This window comes from Vespula vulgaris, chromosome 19, assembly GCF_905475345.1.
Source record: "Vespula vulgaris chromosome 19, iyVesVulg1.1, whole genome shotgun sequence".
NCBI classification, from domain to species: Eukaryota; Metazoa; Arthropoda; class Insecta; order Hymenoptera; family Vespidae; genus Vespula; species Vespula vulgaris.
This window is the reverse complement of record NC_066604.1, coordinates 3,139,458-3,161,930: the sequence shown is the minus strand read 5'-3', so window position 1 is coordinate 3,161,930 and position 22,473 is coordinate 3,139,458. Positions and strand designations below refer to the sequence as shown.

At 34.1% G+C, this 22,473-nt stretch overlaps 1 protein-coding gene across 7 annotated transcripts; it reads right to left on the bottom strand.

Annotated features, from left to right (window-relative positions):
• Positions 1–49: 49 nt before the first annotated feature.
• LOC127070858 (serine-rich adhesin for platelets-like) lies at positions 50–22,394 on the bottom strand. Of its 7 annotated transcripts, none has more exons than XM_051009397.1 (16): positions 22,264–22,394; positions 19,088–19,759; positions 17,547–18,214; positions 14,407–14,497; positions 13,842–14,191; positions 13,385–13,600; positions 11,384–11,423; positions 4,918–5,051; positions 4,768–4,816; positions 2,767–2,904; positions 2,544–2,696; positions 2,291–2,469; positions 1,996–2,199; positions 1,751–1,897; positions 1,580–1,673; positions 50–1,455 (listed from the first exon to the last, which is right to left on the bottom strand). In XM_051009397.1, the coding sequence occupies exons 2-16, from the start codon at positions 19,749–19,751 to the stop codon at positions 1,172–1,174; spliced, it is 3,411 nt and encodes a 1,136-aa protein (XP_050865354.1). In that variant the 5' UTR covers positions 19,752–19,759; positions 22,264–22,394; the 3' UTR covers positions 50–1,171. The 7 variants fall into 7 exon arrangements, with proteins under 7 accessions (XP_050865354.1, XP_050865353.1, XP_050865349.1 ...); XM_051009396.1 differs by lacking the exon at positions 22,264–22,394 and adding an exon at positions 20,408–21,133; XM_051009392.1 differs by lacking the exon at positions 22,264–22,394 and adding an exon at positions 20,966–21,133 and having other exon boundaries at positions 19,088–19,762.
• Positions 22,395–22,473: the final 79 nt, after the last annotated feature.

The window sequence follows — 22,473 nt, the reverse complement described above, 5'->3', positions numbered from 1 at the left end:
TTAATTTATAAAATACATACAAGGTAATCTGAAGAAAGCATTAGAGCAGTGAAAATACAAAGATAATAATTTATAGTGTATACTTTTAATACAGTTGTAAGAGAATGATTTTCAGCGTGAGTACTACACTCGTATTTTATCTATCTCCTGCGTTTTAAGTTCATATATTTGCCTGTGACTCATTCTTCGCAAATATGTTTCATAACGAACATGAAGCCTTTCACTTTCATTTACCATCAATTTTATCATTTCATAGTCATTGGCAATTTCGGCTGATACAAGAAATAATTAACAAAATCAATTTTCTCCTATTTTTATGATAGCATTATGCATTATAATGTATTGTTATTGCTTATTAATTTGATTATTTGAAAGATTGTTCATACATTATATGAAATTGTTAGCTTTAATGTAATATCAATCAGTGATAGCAGTAATAAGCGTCTCAAAAGCGAGCGCTCATGTTCGTTGAATGTTATTTATATTCTTATCGATATTATTTTGCTTCTAGCATATTATAGAAGCTTAATAAAATAAGAAAAAAAAAGAAAAAGAAAAAAGAGAAAAGAAAATCGGAATATTTCTTCTCTTCCTGCAAAAGAATATAATTGTAAAAAAAAAGCGACATAAAGTATAGATGTAATTAATGGCTTATTTCACTACTCGTTTTATCACAATGCTTGTAAAACATCCCTAGTAATGACTTTTTAAAAGGGCACGAAGAATTCATATCCTGAGCGAACAATGGCCCATTAACCATTCTTTAGTGAGAAGCTCGAACGTTAATCGCTACGTACAGAGCGATCACGTTAGAAAACCTAATCTTAAACATCTTTATACATTACAGAGCATGTCTCACTGTATTTTCACACATCTAGTGATAGGTCCACATAGGTCGTGATTCTCGACTGGTGTTCTTCTTCCATTTAAACTTACAAATTTTAACCACAAAGACAACAATGATCAGTATTGTATACTCACGAACTAAAAAACATGAGCGCTAATAAAATTACTCTATATAACATCGTTTTTTCTCTCTATGTGATAAACTTATACGATTCAACTTTCCCTCAATTTTTTCTTGTCATGATGCAATTACCACGGTCTACAAGTGAAGCAATAATATCTATACTTCACACAATTTCACTGTAGAAGTGAATCATTAAATGTTTCATTCCCCGCCAGAAACAGTCACTTCTCGCCAAGAAGGTTCTTGAGATGGCTTAACAATAGTCGATGAAGGTTCCGAAATATCTAAAGCTGCTGGACTGGAAGGTGGTGTTGGTATTGAGGGCACGTCTCTCGAATTACTATTACCTGTTTCATTTTGTTCAGTTTCAAGTTCACCATCAACGTTTGTTGTTGTAGTTTCAACCTCAGAATTTGTAACTTTGGATGTAACTGAGTCTTGTGCTCTTAACGATGAACCATCTTTAGCATTGATGCTATCCTCGCCTATATATAAATATCATTAATTCTTTACGAATGTTTATAATTATGAGTTAATAACTAATTATTTTGATACCAGTTTTCAAATAAAAATAAAACAGTTGGCGATAAATGAAAAAGCTCTACTTACCACACGGCCTAAGAACCAAATAATATAATAGGTCAGATAGAGAAATTATACCAATTACTTTGTCTGCATCATCTACCACTACAAGTCTATGGACCTAAAAGGTATGAAATAATTTGATCAAAAACTGCACCCCTTTTTTCATAATTATTCTTCTAAATTTTTTCTAGATACCTCTGCTCTTACAATTCTTTCCATAACAGTAAATAATGTCTCATCTAATTTACAACTTTGAACACCTTCAAACCATTCGTTCCTGTGTTCATTAGCAGCTCGCAACGATACATCTAAATTATTGTATGTTTTTTCAGCTGCTAGATTCTACATAGAAAGAAAAAAAAAAGAAAAGAAAAAAGAATAAACATATTGACCATAGAAGAAAGGTAATTAAAAATAGATTAATGCAAGAAATGACTTACGATAACATCGAACTTGGAATAAATATTAACTAGTTTTCCTTCCGCATCGATAACTGGTAATGCAGAGACCCTCCTTTCAACGAATTTTTTGAGAGCTAAAATTATGCTAGTTTCTTCCGTTGCTGTTTCTATATCGTCGAAAGTTCCTATCCTAAGTTCCCTAAGCGTTTTATTAGTAAAGGATGGTTTTGGTAATTCATGAATCTGCATTTGAAAAATGAATTAATAGATTAAATTCCATTATCGTTATACGTTCAGTCAATTAGATACGTGAGATCAAATTACCAAAACTTACATAAAGGAACAAAAACCTTAATATTCGTTTGTGTGTTAAAATATAAAGCACATTGCCAGTATCAGGATCAATCACTGGCAAACGATGAATCCTGTTTTGTATTAAAGTTCTGATAGCTTCGTACAAAGATGCATCAGGACCAATGCTCACCAATGGATGAACTTGATCCTTTAATACTTCTGAAATAATAAAACATTTACTCGTAATTTATATAATATTACAAATATATTTACATTCAAAGAAAGATATTTACTTCTCCAAGTATCTAATTCATGTTCCTCTAATTCATCCATTGTAACAGACGGACTCGTATAATACATTTGAAGAATTTTTATAAAATCTGTTATGGTCAACATGCCAACGAATTCTTGCCTTGCGCTATCCCATAAAGGTGCAGCTCTTACTCCTTAAAAATAATCAAAGAAAAATAAAAAATCCTATAAAATTCTATAAAAATAATCATCTGAATTACTCACCATTGTATACAAGAGCAAAGAAGGCTTTCTTCACAAGGAGATGTGTATCAAATACGACTAATTTTGCACTGGTCGGTATCAGATCATAACACTTGTGAAATTTGAAAAATTTAACATATATCTGCGACTCATCTTCTTCTAAAATTATAAACAAAAGAAAAACATGGAGGTTTTTAAAACATCTTCATTGATTATTTCAGAAACTATAATTCACGTAACATCGCAAAGAATCAAGGATTGCACAAAGGAATCAAGTATCACCATACATCAGAGATAGATTCTTGATGATCGCACCTTTGGAAAGAATCCAAGCAAGTTCGTCTTCGAGGGGTGGGTTTTCAAGTTCAAATTCTTTGATAAGGTCCTTAGAATAAACAGGATCATCCTCCTGACTCCACCAACTGGATGCAACGTGTCTGAGAGCGGCACGGATGCTTTCAGAATTGGAATAGTAATGTAAAGCTAACATTATTATTATCTATTGCCATCGTTTGGATGATCGAATGGATAATAACACACAAAATCACATAGATTCCAAACGAAATTTAGAGCTCGTTGGTGAACGATTTGAATGATCAGCAATAGTAATCGCTGATCGAAGTTTCCTTTCTTCGATCGAAGCACGTCGTTAAATATGAATCGCATTATCGAAGAAGCCGGAAGACGTTTCCGGTGATAGTTTGATGATATCGATGATAATAAGGACTCATTCAAACGAATGCTGATGTTGTTGATCACGAATTAAAGACCAACATATTGAGAGACAAACGAAACGTTCTTTTACATCTACGCGTCAGTGTCAATCACTAAACAATCTATTCTTAAATCGAATTGCATTCTAATGTTGAGGAATATAGTTGTTGCAGGTGGAAGAAGCACACGTCAAGCCCTAACAACACCAACAGCCGATGCCGCTAATCGTTCGCCCTGGCCTTTATAATTCTCCTTCCAATTCGCAAGGTTTATCTTTAAACTCTCCCACCATCCTCACCTTCTGCTTTACTCTATACACTTGCGCCATATACGTACGATTGATTTTCGACGATAATATTTACGAACGTTGTAAGAGAAGTCAAAACTTGTTACTCTATTCAAATAAAAATATCGATACAAAGAAATGTGGATTGTAAAAAAATTCCAAATTAAAAAAAAAAGAAGTAAAAAAAGAAAGAAAAAAGAATAAAAGGAAACTGCCGTTGTTTAATGCAAACTTAACGATGTTTAAAGGAATAAAAAGAAAAAAAAAAAGAAGGCTCGTCGAACGACGATATAATTAATTAATTGAATGAGCAGAGCGTTCGAGTGTAAAATCACTCTTGTAGCATCGATAACAATAATAACTCGTTGATTATAAACGAACCGGTAGCAGCTTATGTATCAACGTTGATATGACAATTACGTCCAGTTTTATCGGTAATACGTTTCAAATGATAGGAATTAAAAGATGACGCCAATGCGAATAGAATTATCTTCGAATAAAGAAGTTACATTTTCTTCTATTTTGTGTTAATTTTTCAGAAAAAAGAGAAAGACACACCTATCTCAACAGAAATCTCCTCTTTCTCTTAAACTGTCGCGAACTTGGTCAGCTTCATTGCTGATGAAGCAAGTAACTGATTCGCTCAGCGCGAACAGAGTTACAATATTCTCTCGGTTCGTTCGTATGTATACGTGTTCTGTTAGAGTCCTCGTCGTATCATTCGTGCCAAGAATAACTCGAACTTGCCAAGAAAAAATTTGACTGCGTTTCGTGTTCTTAGACCTGACAAATGCGAAGCGATCTCTGCCTGTTTGCCCGTTTGTCTGTTTCAAGTGAAAATTCCTTTTTCTTTTTGGATTGATACGACAAAAAATTAACGACAAACTCTTCCATTACTTTTTTGTTTCTTTTTTCACATTTTCTAAAATGTTATTATTATGTTAGTGCAATCATAAAATTCTTTGCGATAAGACACGTTTCTATGAACTTTGCACTTGATAAGAATAGCTAAATGAACTTACCAAGATCAGAAAGGGAAACCTTTTCTAAGAACGGGTCCACAACTGGTAGCTGTGAGATAAAAAAAAATAGAAGGATCAAATAATTGCTGCTTAATTTCACTTGATAAAGGTGAGAACGGGAGTCACCCTTTTGTAAAACATTAAACTTACCCCTCGTGCATCTCTGAAGAGTATGGCAGCGTGAATTGGATCAAGACACGCATCTGATGCTCTGTGCGGTATCGCTGGGGTTCCTAACGATAATCTTCTCGGTCCAGGATCTAAAGAACTTCTTCTAATAGCACCTAAATCAATCATATTCGCATCATACAAGTTAAACGTAATCTGATCAAAAATGATAAATGATCAAAGAGAGAGAGAGAGAGAGAGAGAAGAAATTTCTATCAAAATTCAATCGAAGATGACGAGGGTTTTTTATCGAGCATTTTCATCAATCGCATAAGCAAGATCGATAAGGACGAAACTTATTAAGCTCTAGAAAGAATTATTCGCGCGAAGATAGATCTTCCTTTCTGGTTACCTTGGCTCAGTATACTCTCGTAGATTCGATAAGTCGTTTCGCAGTCAATTTCCCGATGATTCGCTGGACGAGCACCCCCGTCGAGACTCTGACTCCTATTACGAAATTCGTCCTCCCTTTTTCTTGGTGTTTCCTGACATTCACTCTGTCTTCTTATATGACCGAGCCTTCTACCAAAGTGTCTAATCATTTCCTGTATACCGTGATGATGATTATGAGAGTGATGATGTTTCTCATGTTCTCCAGTTGGACTCGGTGAAGCTGGTGAACTTCTTCCACTCCCAGTTTGTTGTTGTTGCTGATGAAAGTAATTGTGAATAGGAGGATGAAGCTGATTCTGATGATGCTGCTGTTGCTGGTGATGATGTTGATGATGTTGTTGATGATGATGATGATGTTGATGATGATGATAATGATGTAATCTGGTCTGATGATTCTGACCACTCCCATGAATGGTATGATAAACCGGTTGGTTATGATGTAGGGGATGATGATGATCCAAAAGCAAACTATTATAATTAGATGGACGATGTGATAATCGATAGGTCGAACTGACCGACCCACGAGATACTGCGTTCTCTCGAAGGCAGAATTTATTACTGGCACTATCTCCTTGATTCAAAAGTTCATGCAAAATTCGTGTATCCTGTTGGCGAGCATCGCCAGATGAATTCAAGGACGATGACGAATTTTTTAAATCCTGCCGATTGCTTCTAGGATTTTCATTGTTATTGTTGGAATTATGATGAGATAATAAATGACTTAATCCATGCATCTTTAATCCTCTTTTATGTATATTTATATTTTTCTTTTTCTTGATTATATATAAATTCGTTTACTTTTCAATCTTCTCGATATATAGTAATCTTCTTTTCCTCATTATTATCTTCGTTATTTTCGACGATGAAATATAATCGAGCTGCGAAGAATTATAAAGAATAAACATAACCGATCATTTTCTTTCAAGGTCTTCGAAAGTAGAAACGTTTTGATTTTCATTATCTCACTGTTTTGATCATTCTTCTTATCAATTTTATCATCTTATAAGGTAAATGATCATGAAAGATAAATCAAGGAATGGATTTATCAATTTATTTCCTCCGACTATGTTCAGGCACACACACACACACCTCTTGGCAAAAAATTAAAGCGATTTTTTATAAAACTAAATTATTTGCAGTTTTTACAAAATCACCAAGAGTGATTAGTTTGATATATTTATTTACAGAAGTAGTTTTTTAATTAATCTTTAAATATATCAGTAGTCGTATTGAATACTCTTAGTATGATCTTATTTACAAATACTTTCAATGATAATAGAGATGATGGTGATCATGACGATGACGATGTTGACGACGACTAACTTCGAAGTTTCTAATTCGATTTAAAATTCAGTAGTAGGAAACATTAGTATTAGAACAGTTAACTATAAAATTGAGACAGGAAAGTAGCTGAGATATGAGGCTAAATCATCTCACAAGGACAAAATTGCCAATCAACCAATATGCACCAAATGTTCTTATTCATTTTATGAAAGCTTAGATGTGGATCATCGATATCGATTGATAGATATATAGACTCAACAATACGAAAAGAAATGCTGATCGTTGCATATAAATATATGTACATATATAGGATGGGCCAAAAGTATCAAGGTGATTTAAAAAATCAATTACTTTCTGATGACTTTGTAGAGTTGTAGTAAAATTTCGTAGTTTTACAAGTTAGGCCTTGTAGTTTTATGATATTAAAAAATAAAAAAAAAATAAATAAATAAATAAAAAAGATCATTGGCCTAAAACATGTCCGCAAGGTAATTGATTTTTAATTAATCACTTAAGAACTTTTGATTCATTTAGGAGCTTTTTATCCACCCTGTATATACATATATATGACGAAAGGGCGCAACTGAGAGAGAAACGGAGATAGAAAGAGAGACGATGACGATGATGATCTTGACCGAGAAACCTTGGCTCGTTAATTCAGCACGTGTTCAGCAATTGCACAAAGAATACAACTTTGTTCATGTTCTACCTCTAACAATTTTCAAACGTTTTTCTTAAATTGAAATAAAATTAATTTCATACAATTAGAGAAATTGTTTAGAAAAAAAAATGATTTGTTTCGTTAAAGAGCAAATAACAATGTAGATATTTTTGAGACAGGAGATTTGCTTCTTGATCTTACAATTGCTATTGTACACTTGTTCATATCTATTATATATTATCAAGATTATATGTCTCGGTCAAAAGAGCTTCTACGTTTTATAAGTTGGAAACTTCCCAATTTTTCGACAAGTGGGTCGCCGAAAATGTATATTTTTGGGTCATAGGAGAGAGGAACTAGGATATTCTATCGATCCCTTTTGCCAGACTTTCGAATTGAACTATCGGTTACATCGTTTCAACATATTGAAAATGATGTAAAAAACGTATGCAGTCTTATCTTTTGCTCCATAATATATATATATATATATATATATATATATATATATTAGAAAAAAAGAAAGGTAAATATAAAAGATAATGTGACATTCTAATCACTGAAGATAAGAATCGAAACTTCGATTTACAAACTTTTCAAAGATAAATCAAGAAAATAACTAAATGCTTTTAGCAACTAACACATAAAAAAAGTAAGAGGAATTTGTTATATTTACATTTTTTGCTTTTTCTTTAATTTAACGAGAGGGGAAGTAATAATACTGTTATCTATATATTGATACCAAAAATAGCAAACCGGACTGAAGAAAAAGAACATTGACACGTGAATAAAATGTCAAGAGAACGAAGTATTTGCTATGGAAACATAATATAGATATATCTGCTGTGCTTTCAAGCAAACTTTTACATGGGCACAGTTGAATCTTTCAAGGACAAAGGCCTCAAGAACGATCACATTTCTTTTTTTCTCTCCTTCTTTCTCTTTGATTTAAAACGTATAAAAGATGTACTTACAACGTTACGATCTCGAATGACATTGAGCACACAGCACAATACAACAACAATATGAATAAACAATAATACCATTGGATTTAATAAAAAGAAAAATAAATAAATTAATTAATTAATTAATTAAAAGAAAAAGAAGATTAATGAAAAAAAATTTTGAAAAATGAAAACCCGTTTGAGATTTCGTTCAGTAAATTTTAATATTAAACAATCCTTTAAAAACTCGTGGATTAACATATAAAGTACTTGGATGGTTTAAAAATAAATTACTTTTCGCGAAATTTTTTAGGTTAATTTTTGTTTCAAATCGTAAAACTACAAACTTCGAAAAAGTCTCGAAAAAGAATAATAGATTTTCTTAATAATCTAAGAACTTTTGGCCCACCCTGTATACATATGTACATGCAATAACTGCAGTAGAATATTTCTACTTATGTATTACTTTACATAAGAGTCTTGCAGAATTGTTAATGCAGGTGAGGAGGCAACAAAACTGCCGTCTGTCTATTCTCAGAAACGTGTATGTATGTGTGTGTTACACAAATGCAACGAGATCGTAATTGCATCATTTCTACGTTTTTCCTTATTTCATCTTAGTTGGAACACTTTTTTGTCGTTGAAATGACTCGTATTGAATGTATTAATAAAAGATAAAATGGTCCTTTGATCGATTCGTCAATAGAAATTCATCTCTATAAATGCCATTTTCATTCACGAATACAGTTTTTATATCGAGAGAGTATTGTTTTACGAGAGGTTCATATTTCTTTTCGTTACAAAATTTGCTACCGTTTGCACATAACTTTAAATTATGCGAAATTCGTGACAACTGGTGTGTGTGTGATGTGTATATATATATACACACACACGCGACGCAATATATATAAAAAAATAATAAAAATAAAAAATAAGTTACCCCATAATAATCGTCATAATTCTATAAAGGTGAGTACTAATTTAGGACACGTCGTTAGAGTAGAATCGTACGGATGCGTCACAGCGACAAGACTGCAGCAGCAGAGTGGGGAGGTTAAGTCGAAGAAGGAGATTCTTCTCGCGTTATGTCGTTTTTCTTGTCTGTTTCTCGTATATGCTTCGTATTTTCTCTTCGAGGAGAACAAATGGAAAAAAGAAGAGGACATACAAATTTGTATTTCAACGAAGTCTAAGAACAGCGCGTCAAAGGACTATTTTCATTCGCTAGTCGACAATGCGACGTTCGTTCATTGGTCAAGGTCACAGCCGATGACAACTACCTTCCTTGTTTACTATTTGGGAAGGAACGAAAAGCTAACACAGTTATATGTTTACATACGACGTAGAACGTTTACGAACACGATCTACCTTCTTAATTAATTCTAATTGTTATTACAACGATGCATATGTTTCCTTTGGTTAGGTTCTCTTTATGGTTTATTCTGAACGAACGACGTAGAATTCGAAACGACCTAGAAAAAAGAAGGAACTCTCTCTCTCTTTCTCCCTTTCTCAATAAAACCTTGATTGTACGAACGTTTACAAAGAGCAGATGTTAAATAAGAATAATATGCGTGTGTGTATGTGTGACGAGAAAATGTAAGCGACAAAAGGGGAAATAAAAAGTGGGTGAACGTTGCAACGCTATATATGAGAGAGAACATAAGCTATTAGATTCCTCTAATTTCTCACGACAAAGAGCATAATTAAAGAAAGATACGCCAGTGAGATACTAAAACAATGACATACTTTCGTTTCATAAAAATAATTAAACCGGGATAATGAAGAATGATTAAATTTGTAGATTACAGAAAAATCGTGTGTTAAGGTTATGTCGAAGAGTCTACGAGAAAAAACATCGATATTTATGCACACAGATAAATTATTTTTTCTATCACTTAACTGCTTTTCAAAATCATTTCGATTCTCGAAGACCATCCAAAGACATTCTGTGATCGACTTACGTTTTCAAAATTGTAACACGAAGGAGTGAAATAAGAAGACCTAAGACGTAGATTTATCTTGAGAAGACGTTCCGCGACAAAATTTTCAAGACGCGTAGAAAAAACGAATTTCTTCCTTTACTATCTTCATACAAAATTTACTTCACAATTTAACGCCACAAATCTCACGAAGAAACACTGAATATTAAATATGCACGCAAGATCAGAAAGAAAAGCGTTAGATCTATGTTATACCGAGCGGCCCCTTAATTTCATCTTCATTCTCTCTTCGACTTCGGCTTTTGACGAAAATGCACGAACCTGTTTTCACTTTCGATCACTTTTATTCCGCTTTTCAATCGAGTTTTACGTTCGACGATATTGGAAGAGATTCGTTAAGTATTTGGAACACTGTGTTCGAAAGTAATACAAAAAGAAAGAAAACAAAAAACAAATGTTGAGATTAACTGAGAGTAAAAGAGAACTCGGTTGATAGGGCTAACACTTTTTAACGAATCACAAGGATGAAGAAGGCGCCACCGGCAGAGACTCAACCAAACGAATCCCGATTATATACCCAAGTTAGTTAGAAAATCGCGCGCTCGTGACTCGAAGACTTCGGAGAGAGAGAGAGAGAGAGAGAGAGAAAGAGAGAGAAAGAAACTCGTTCGATTCCTCCTCTCATCCCTTTCTACTCCATTACTTTCTATCCCCACTTTTTTCGCAATGCCGTCGAATCTTTCAGTTCGAAAATAGCGCAGTTTTTAAATCAACCAATCACGCGCATACCACTCGAGTCAAGAATTGAACCGATGCGCATAATATAAAACAGACCAATCGCGAGTAATCATACGTGGTGCCGCTAAGCGGAATCTTTTGGAAACACTTTGAAAATTTATTAATCGATCCACGTGATTCTCGAAACCACAAAAGCGCGGCAAACGATGTATACATAACACATAAATTTCCATATTTTTCACAGCTGTCCACTTCGTCCTCGTTGTTGTTGCTATTACAATGATGATAATGCTCGATAAAGCTAGCTGCGTGTGTGCGAAAGTTTTTATATGTACATATCAATCGTCATCGGTGTTATCATTTACGCCGTACGGTAATATCTCGCAATAAAGCTAACGTGTAAATATGTATGTACGTTAAATAGAATATGAAGAAGATTATTTGACGTCACTCTCATCGTTTTTTAAAGTAGTATGTAAATTACTCACCTTGCGCAGCTACCTGTGCTTGATGTTGGGCTGCTGCTCTCTGCAATGAAAGAAAAAAAAAACTGTTAAAAATTCTATTCTTCGATCAAATAAAATAGAGAGAAAGAGAAGAAAATAAAAGAATTAAAATTGTAGAAACTAGGAAAACAAAGATAAAAATGTTTTTTTTTTTTTTTTGTCACCGATACAAGAAAATATAAGAAGAAAACTTTAGGAAATACATTTTGTAAAATCAGACGAATGCCAGAAGCTTCTAGGGTCTTCGAATCCAAAGAGCGACTTCTAGGTTTTGGGGTAAAATAATCATCTCTCTTGCCACTTTTAATCCATCGAAAATAGGATGACATATTGAATTCTCTTATATTTTTCAGACTATCAATGAGAAGTCTTGTACAAGCTTTTTGTCAGCGATCGATCTAGATGAATATGTTTATTGAATGTAAATGTACGTTGTATTATGAAGCTAGTATCTTGTTCCACTAATTTACTAATTAAAAGAAACAAGGAAAAAATAGAATAAGAAAAAAGAAACTACACTTATTATTTATTACGGTTAACACACGATGCTATAAATTCCGAATATATAAACACAAGCGTGTTATCGAAACACGTGAAAGAAAAAAAAAATTAGATAAACAAATTTTAGCCTTCCGAACGAAAATATGTATATTACGCACTCGTGCATTTTATCACTGATAAAACGCGTAGGCGTAGGCAAACGTTCGTTTCTTCGGCTTACATTAAATTAACGTAATTTCAATTACAAATCGTTGATGAAAAAATAAGGAGAAAAAAAAAGAAAGAAAAAAGTGATACATAAAATCAATAATTTTGTTTAATACTATAGGTTATTTATAGCTCATAGTTAGATAATAATTTATTTATGATTTCTGAAAATATTTCATTCTATTTAAAAGCAATATGTATATATCTTTTTTAATCCTTTTTTTTTAAAGCAATAGAGACCGTTTTCAATTCTTTTCTCATTGAAAAAAGAATTTAAGTAATTCCACACGTGTCCGAACTTATACAGTCGCTAAAGAATATCGAGTCATCGGATGACCTTTCACCTCGAGCGAAACGTGTGGAATAACATGACTTACGCGTATTTTACGTCGGTTGACTCGTTAATTTTTTTCTCTTTTTATTATTAGAAAACCTGTTACAGAATTCTACCTACTGCAAGTTTTCACGTTGAAATGGATGCACATAAGAACGGGAGATCTTTTAACGTAACGTTACATCATAATTGTATTAATAAAAAATTCAAGGAGATATAGATATGAATACCAAAAATGTAAGAGAACTCGGATTTAAAATCGGTTGGAAAAATTCAATGAAATTAAAATTTATTTTTCTTGATCCAGATTCATTAAGAATGTAATAATTTTAACTTTTTGTTTTATTTAATATATAAAAATAACCAAGATTGGTGTCCTTTTTATATTTTAACACGAAACAAAAATAGATAAATAATTAAAAAAAAATCACTGAACACATTACAGCGGATTTCGAGGAGAATGTGAACACGTATTCTACGATTCGCGGATATTATTTAGAATCGGTATTCTCGAGCAGGTATGACTACGCACTGAGTATAAACGTACGTCGTTCTCTCTACGTCTCCGTTCTCACTACGCATCGCTGAAAAGAACGTGATATAAGCGCGAATATTACTCCCACCAATGCCGAGCTTGCTTCTATGTATATACACATGTATACATATGCCACGTATTCTTTCACAAACACCTAGCTAATCGAGTTTGTTTAAACAGTGTTTACCCAACGAGTAAACGTAAAGAATAACCATTAGGAGAGAAAACGATATCTCATTCTGCAGAAATCGTGATATTTCATTGACCAAAAAACTGCTAAGAAAAATTTATTTGTGGCATTAAAATAAATTTTTAACAAGATTTATATAAAAGTACTACTAACGAAATTTATATAGCCCCTTGTGTATCTGTTGCATTTTAAGTAATAACGATGCATATAACTCACCGCTTTTCTTTTATCCTCTGCACTAAGAGCACTATGGCTTCTATGTCTGATCAAATCCATAACTTTGCTTACTGGATTCCTACTACTTTCAGATCCTGCTCTAGGTCTGCTACTTTGTTCTTTGGATTCTCTAGATTCTCTGGCATCTCTGTGGTGTTCCTTTTCTGTGTGTACATCACTTGATGAGCTTCCATGCGATCCCCTGTGAAGGGAATGCTATAAACAAGAAAAAACGTATTTTAATTGATATCTATAATATTGACGAGTATATTAGAAGAAAAGATTTATTATCAAGTTATCTTCCTTCTAATTAATATTTCAGGTAATCCTATCAATGATTGATATCAGTAATACATTAACATGCAATTCTGATATAATTTCATTCTATTGCAGCTGTTCAACATGTCTATTATAATAATTAATTGAAAATTTTATTAAACTTGACATTGACACATACCTGCACAGCACTCTTCATGTTTGCAATAATACTAGGCTTTCTTTTACTGGCATCGGATTTGCTCCTTGGTCTGAAGGCATCGAAAAGAGCTGGTTTTCTTGTAGGACTGGCTGTGTCATCGACTGTACCACCACCGCTTCTTCTACGTTCTGCACTATTACTTCGACTGTTGCTACGACTAGTGGATCCCGAACGTGTACCCGAAGCCTTTCTACCACCCTTGCTCGAACTGGACGAACTGGATGCTGAAGGTTCAGGATGTTGTTGGGGAAGTGGAGTGGATTTTCCTGATCCTGGAGCACTTCCAGGTGCTGGTTTTCTAATAGGTCTTGAATGAGAACCCCAAGTACCTAAACGCAAATATCGTTCATCAGTACATGAAGTCCATTATAATAAACATCTTCAAAATGTATATAAAATAGTTAGGATTTAACTTGAATTTTCATTATAAAAATAAGAAACTATGTATTTATAATATAAATATTATTTTTAAGAAATATATATATGTACGTAATATATACTGAAGATCTGCCATACAATTTAGTGGTAGTTAATTGAAATTTACCTGCTCTTGGCCTATGGCCTTGTTCATTAGAAGCTTGATTAGTATCGGCATCTTCGGTAACTATAGTTGGCAATGGCTGTGAACCAAGTTCCTAAAAGCAAAAAAAGAGTATTATCTAAATACGGTAATAAGACTTTGAGAAAACTTTGAAACACTTAATCAATTTATATCTATTATAGAAATACATAGTTTTCCAGTATATTCCATAGTAATCTTCTCTATAAGCCATATTCTGTTCAGGACATAGTAATTCGTGTATATTAAATACCCACATTGTAGAGATATAATCCTCCAAATTCTAATATATAATTTATAAGTCTTTGTAGTCGGCGGAAGTTCGATCTACAAAATCTAAACATGGAGTCACTTTGTAAAGTGTCTTGCAGTGTGTGTGTGTGTGTGTGTGTGTGTGTGTGTGTGTGTGTGTGTGTGTTGGATATATATATATATCCTATGTTTCATTGAAATATTAAAGGATAGTGTCCCAAGTTATACCAACAGCAAAGAGAGAATAAAAAATGATTGTCTTTTATATGTAGCATTTGCTTGTTCAATGATCCAAGAGTAATAAGAAGATACAAAACAATCTTTTTTCTTTTGCAATAAAATAAATATCTTCTTAAAAATTCAAATCAGTTAACTTATATTATAATAATTAATCCTAAAAAAATCTGTGGAATATTTAAAACTACCTTATAAGTTCCATATTCTGGACAACGATCCAAGTAAGGCACAAGTGAATATTTTCTGACTCTTCCTAAAGAAACCGATGACATAATAAACCAATTAAATAAAAATTAAAAAAAAAAGGAAAACAAAAGTGCACTTATACCCGAATGTATTTGTATAACAAGAGTCATGTACCTATTGAGAGACTCTGATATTAACTGCCAATACGAATATGAACTCTTAGGGAAAAAAACGTAGAAGAATATATCTATGTATTATCGCGAGCTGAGATCTCATCATTGGTCGATATCGATAATATTTCCACGGATGATCGTATAATCATAATGTTCGTTATCGAGTTCTTACAGATTACGATTTCGAAGAGAGGCTATACATATCTCTGTTGTCTATTAAACAAACTACACAACATCGATATTTATAAAACGATGAAAATATAATCGCGATTTGACGATCTAATTATAAAAGAAATCAAATCCGTTTGGTTTTCCTCTTCCTCTTCTTCTTCTTTTTCTCCTTTGATAGAAAAACATTGAGAATGAAATATCTAATCTCCATTTGTTTCTTTTTCTTTCTTTTTTTTTTCCTCTACACAAGGATAACTCTTTCATAAATAGTTAAGCTAAGAATGTATATGTTACATACACGACTTATCTATTATGTACGTATATGTGATGACTCGTTATGAAAAAGAGTGAAATAGCGAGTAGTGTTACGATGGTAAACAAAAGATTTGCGATTATCAGAATTGTCGAATTAGCGAATTAAAGAGAATTCCTCTCTCATCCCGTTAAAAAATCTTTATAATCTCAATAGTTGTCTTGATATCGAGACGAGGTTGAATATTTTATGGATTTGAAGAGAAGAGTAAATAGATTATTTGCGAAAAATCTACAATTGAATAAACAATATTACGAAGAGAAAACAACGACTTGGGACACTATAAAATAAAGAAAAAAAAAAAAAGAAAAAAGGAAAAGGAATGCTATATTATCAGAAGGATCCTATCTAATCGAATAAAAAAAGCCTTTTTAACAATTTCAAAAATAAATATATCAATTATAAATGTTTTGCGTTCTACTATCACACGAAAAAAAAATCATTTCTAATTTATAGTAAAGATGAAATGTAACGATCAGGATGTTATATGCTAAAATGATATCTTGTCACACACACACGCACATACTCACACGCCACGCGCCCACACGAGCGCGCAACACACACACACACACACACATTCACATACATACACACAATACATACCGGCGAAATATATTGCATGCCAATAAAAAAAAGGAAAAGTGAATATATATCTCGTTGGATAATGACATTGATTTCATTTCTATCAATTGCGAAGTTCTACGAATAACCTTCCCCTATGTATAAATTATGTAATCTCTCTCTAATATCTGATGATCGTTGAGAAATATCAAAATAGAAGAATACATTATGCTTGATCGCCTAAGCCAAATACTACATACCAAAACAATGATTTTTTCTTCAACCAAACAAAATAGTAAGGGGTGTGCCGCTGTTGGTAGAACTTGGCGTAATGTTCTGAAATATAAAAGAGAGAATGTGACATATTTTCCAAGGCTTTACCTAACATATGAGAGAAAAAGAGAGAGAGAGAAAGAGAAAGAGAGAGAGAGAGAGAGAGAGAGAGAGAGAGAGAGAGAAAGGAGGAGTGGGAAAAATAGAGAGAGAGAGAGAGACAGATTTTGTGTATTCAGTGTCAATGATGTTGAAGGTGACATACATATGTACTTAAGTACATATAAAAATGCATAATGAAAATCGTTATGATGTGTTGTGTTGCTACTCATAATAATAATAATAATAATAATAATAATAATAATAATAATAATAATAATAATAATAATAGTAGTAGTAGTAGTAGTAGTAGTAGTAGTAGTAGTAGTAGTAGTAGTAGTAGTAGTAGTAGTAGTAGTAATAGTAGTAGTAGTAGTAGTAGTAATAGTAATAATAATAAAAACATCAGCAATAACAACAATGACAATAATAATAATAATAAGATATAGCGAGACGTGGATTTATTTATCGTTGTGCAATTCTTAAATTAAGTAACGATCGAGATATAAATAACATTTTTTAATATTTTTTTTGTATCTGAAAGATACTCATTGTTGAAATGTCTTTTACTTGTATCTAACATGAATGAATAACTTCGAATTAGAATGGTCACATTATAAATCGATAAATGATATGTTCATTATAGTTTTTTTTTACTTTATCATTAATTAATTAATTAATTAATTAATTAATTAACGTTTATCTACCTTCCGCCGAACACATATCAAGTCTAATCCGTCGAGCTATATTATTAAAAATTGAAATAAATATCGGCATAATTATAAAAATTCGTTGAAAAAAAAGAAAAGGAAAAAAAAACGAAGAAAAAAAAAAGAAAAAAGCATCATGTCGACACTCACCTTTCTCTTCCTCTCCTGTATGAAGTCAACCCTACGCACCCATACTTCTTCAGTAGAATCATAATCAAGGGTGCTAGAACTACTAGCTTGACTTTTCATTTCTATCAAGCTACTGTCAAAGAATCTCTTGTCCAAGTGAGGACTTGGTAATGGACTAGTTCTTGAGAAGGTCATACTGTTAGAATAAGATGGCGGATCAGTAGCAGGAAAAGTCATTCCTGGACCAGTAGTATGTCTTCTTCTAAGAGGTGGTTTCGTTGTAGACGTTGGTGATGTTACCGTTGTCGTTACCGTCGACGTGGTGAACCTAGAAGTTGTAACAGCTGTTGAAGTTGGGGTTGCTGTGGTCAATGTAGTCGTCGTAGTCGTTGCCATAGTCATAGTTGTCGTTGTCGTTGTCGATGACGTTGACGTCATCGATGATGTCATCGATGATGTTGTCAGAGTCACCGTTGTCGTCGCCATTGTTGTGTTAACGGATGTTAATGCGGATTTAGCTTCGGAGATGCTCGAAGATTGATTCGATTTGAGATCGATTCTTTCCGAACTTGATCTTTCTGAAGATGTTGGACTCGAACCTTTCGAAGAGATGCTAGCTTCTCGAGTATTCTCTTGGGATTCTTCGTTCTTCGCTTCTTCTTTCTTGCTAGTTGTCTCTGCATTTTTACCTACAAAATCATCCGATACAATATTATTTTAGACGTATTTTTATTATGTTTTATTTTATTTATTTATTTTTGTTAAATACTGAAAAAAAGTGAGTCATATTTTTTTTTATGATGACAACGGTGACGATAAAAAGTATAGCAAGAGATTTACAATTTTTGTTCTCTATAAATAAATCACGTAGAATCTACATGTAGAATATAGTAGATCAGCGTTGTTGCCTAAGTGGAGTGACTTTTTGCACTTGTAGGACGGCTGTTGCCAAACGAAACTAAACGAAGCTAAAAGACCAGCGGTGTAACGCTAATCTTAGCACTCGCAGTCGAACGAGCTCTCTCGTAATAGCACTTTTCTCCTCTCCCTAGCGAGCTCTCTTTAATGGCCGAACCTGAAATTTCGTAACTTCGTCTTGGTCTCGCCTTTCTCGTTTAATCGATTTCCCGCTAATATATATCTACAGGGAATGTTTTGACCCGCGCTATACTTGAATCATTATGAATCTGCGAGAGATAGAGAGAGAGAGAGGGAGGAAGGGAGGGAGGGAGGGAGGGAGGGAGGGAGGGAGAGAGAGAGAGAGAGCTCGCGATTAAACGAGATACGAATAGCGAGAATAAAGAGTTAGAGGAGCAAAAGTGAGCTTAATTGGATGGTATAGAGATAATGTTGTAGTTCGTAGAAAATAAGAATGTTGCGTTGCGCTCGTGAAGAACTTGTAAATCACGTGCTGGCATGAGACATTATTCTTGATCAACAAGAGAAAGAGAGAGGAATAGAGAGAGAGAGAGAGAGAGAGAGAGAGAGAGAGAGAGAGAGAGAGAGAGAAATAGACAGATGATTATATGAGGAAATAGAGAACAACAGTCTCTCTTTCTTACCTTCCTCTGTTTCATATTCATCTTCCTCTCTACATTCAGACAATCTTCTACCCCAAGGATAGGGACTATGAGTTTGATTTCTCGATGGTAGCCTATTGACATGAGAGAGAAAATAATGATGAAAGAAACTGTCAACTCCATCCGAATCCTCGCCAGAAGATTGAAGCATATCCTTGAGGGCAGCCAATGAGGTAATAGTATTATAATTGATAGCCGAAATGAGATCATCCTCGATGTCACTGTCATCGGTAGTGTCCTCATTCTTATTGGTCATTGTTTCCGTCTGTTTCGTTGCTTCCTGATCGAGACTTTTACTTGGCTCGGTTTTCGGAGGTTCCGTCTTATCCTCCGAACTAGTTTCAGACTCGTCTTCGGACGTACAACTCGAGGTACTCGAACTCGATGATTCCTCGTCTTTCTTAGTTGTTTTCGTTGTCTCCTCGTCGTCGGATACCTTACAATTGACTTCTAAACTTTCGTCCTCTTCGTCATCGCGCGGTACTCGTTTCTCTTTACAATTGTCCGCATTCTTAGGCAATATCTCATCGGAAGAATTTTTCGTCAGGATTTCTTCCGATTCTACGCTCATATTGTCACGATTAGCGTTGTTCTTATCGTTGACATCGCACGAATCCTTGTTCCTTTGACCGTTGCTATCCTCCATCGAGAAACCTGCTTGACAAAAAAATCTTTTTACAAAAGGGACTCCTCTTTTAACAGACTAATTTCTTTCGAATAGAAACATTTAATCGAAACGAACTGTTGCAACCAGCCAAGACCATATGCATCGTACTTGTTTAGCTAATGAAAAAGCTGACAAACACTTTGGCTTTCTTTCATGATACCTTACATTGGCTCGAGAGAGACTCCTACGATATATGTGGTATGATACTGCGGAGAGAGTCTCGCTTCTCTAACGTACGAGGAATTTGTTTAGTCATCGCGCTTTGAGTGCGGTACACGTATAGAGTCAGTAGTACATACTTATGTGAAGATTACAAAATCATACATCACGCGCCAAGTGGATCATCGGAAATCAATATGATATCGAGAAATGTGTAGACGCTCGTACAGATCGCGTGTCACGGATGTTTGACAAGTTTTTTCATTAATCGTGAAATACGAGAACGATTACGTTTGATCTTTAATCGATTTCTTTTTCTTTCTTCTTTGTTAGTTTAATTCTAAAGTTCTAATTAGTGTACGAATTAATTCATGAACGATCGAGATACAATGGGAAAACAAAGATCTGACGTTTTTTACGATTCTTCAGGAGTTGTATTTCATTACAAACGCATAACAATGATAAAAAAAACTCACCTTAATAATGAAAGTTAGAGTAGTCCAGAAAGACAATAAGTATATAGAAGCAGGATAAATCTTATAGATTCGTGGAAAGAGATAACGATCTTCTTTAAAATTGTTTTATCGGCATCTCGTGTATCTCATATATATATATATATATATATATACATACCACACACGCGTATATATATATACGTATGTATGTATGTACAGGTGTATATGTCACTGTAATTTTCGTCGATTATAGTCGTTATAACAAGAAAGATTTGTCGAGCACGAATTTAAATTACGCGCCACGAATCATCGAACAAGAGCGTCTAACAAGTAGTTAAATATGTATGTGTAATATCTATCTAAAGTATTTCATATTAAATGGTAATCATATCCGACTTAAAGGCGTTTCCTTTTTTCTTTCTTTCTTCCTATTTCTCTTTGTCGAACGTAGAAAACGTTGTAAGAAAAAAATCAAAGAGATCGTTCTTTAGGTTTCTTAGCAAGAGTATTATATTGAGGTTAGATTAGATTTTCGTTGTAGACGTAAGAAATAAGGAATCTTAGCCAATTAAGTAATACCATCACGAGTTTGATCCTTTCTTGGAGTTTCAAACATCGATGTTACACTTTCGAATTCTTGATCCTTTTTATCCTCGTCCTCGATATTTCTTTGCGTTGGAAAATTACGAACGTAAACAGCTGTGCGCGCTCGTAGACGCTCGCCAATACTTATAAACACTCGGCAATGTTCGTTGACGTTCGGAACGAGATGAAGAATATGGGGACTTTTCGGTGTGACGGCGGTGTCGAACAATTATATTCCTTATTGGCAATTTTTATTTCAATCTTTGATTATCACAATCGAACGTTTTTCCACTTCTTCGTCTATTTCTTCGTCTCGATGACAAATAAATAATCTTCCAACACGTAATATATAAATGAAAAAACCAAGAAGAAACACGTTAACGTTTCGACTATGTTCCTTTTGATTTTACACTTTTAACATATCGACGGATCGACCGTTGGTTTACGCGCGAATTTCCGTTACATCCTGTTGAAAGAAAAAGAAAAAAAAAAAGAAAAAGAGTCGCCATCGAACGAGGAAGAGCGTGCCTCTCCCCAAAAAGAATTAGAGCTCATTCGACGCGTGCAACCTTTCCCTTGTCCTTCTCCTTTTAATAACCGGCTGAACTAGACGACTGAGAGAAAGAGAAGGAAACGAACACGTCAAAAGGGGATGTCTCGCTGCGGAAGAAAGGATCGATGCGTTTCTCGTCTCCTTTCCCCCCTCTTGCACGTTCTTGGCGTCAGCCGGCACGTTGCCGGAACGACAGCGGCACGACCTTGAAGCTAAGCCGAGCGCATCCGTATCAACGCAATCGCGCACGTAACTCGAGCGATTTAGCTCCTACAACGTTCCTTTTCATCAAAATCGAATTTACCGATGGTACATTTGCGTGTATGGGAAAGGAAGATAAGAAAGAAAGAAAGAAAGAAAGAGGATAGTAAATGAGATGAAAGACAAGTAGGATTAATTAATTTGTCTTTCTAATACGCGATCCGCACTTTCAGGAATCACGTCCTTCAAACTGAATGTAAAATGGTCGTTCGACCGGTTTAGCTTTTTCGCAAAGCGTAAGAAAAGATAAGCGACACACACTTTTCTGCTTTCGATCGTTCTAATTATAATGATAAGACACGTGAGATATAAAAGGAGAAAGAAGGAGGGGGAGGGAGGAAGCGAGGGCGAGAGAGAGAGAGAGAGAGAGAGAGAGAGAGACAGACAGAGAGAGAGAGATAGAGAGAGAGAGAGAGGGAAAGAGAAAGAGAAAAAGTGACAAACAAATGCGTTTTTTCTTCCTAACGAAAGAGATTACCGCAAAAGTGTGTGTTGTGTAACGTGACGATTGGATCAAACAGAAGACGCTTTAGGTTGACATCTTTCCGATCTTTCTAGCAGCGCTGCCGTGAGCAGACTGATACACCACTTTTTTTTATTAAGCTTCACGCGCGCTCCTTTAACCACACTTATACAATTGCGCTGCGTAAAGCGCTGCACATTTTACTCTTTAAACAAAATTTCCTCA

Bases quoted from the DNA above. Each gene is read 5' to 3' on its own strand.
- LOC127070858 (XM_051009392.1), bottom strand. From the start codon at position 21,002: ATGTTTGAAACTCCAAGAAAGGATCAAACTCGTGATG. The intron at 2,470-2,543 runs GTAAATATCTTT...TTATTATTTCAG, and splicing joins TGAATTAGATACTTGGAGAA to AAGTATTAAAGGATCAAGTT. The intron at 1,898-1,995 runs GTAAGTCATTTC...CTTTCTATGTAG, and splicing joins ATTCCAAGTTCGATGTTATC to AATCTAGCAGCTGAAAAAAC.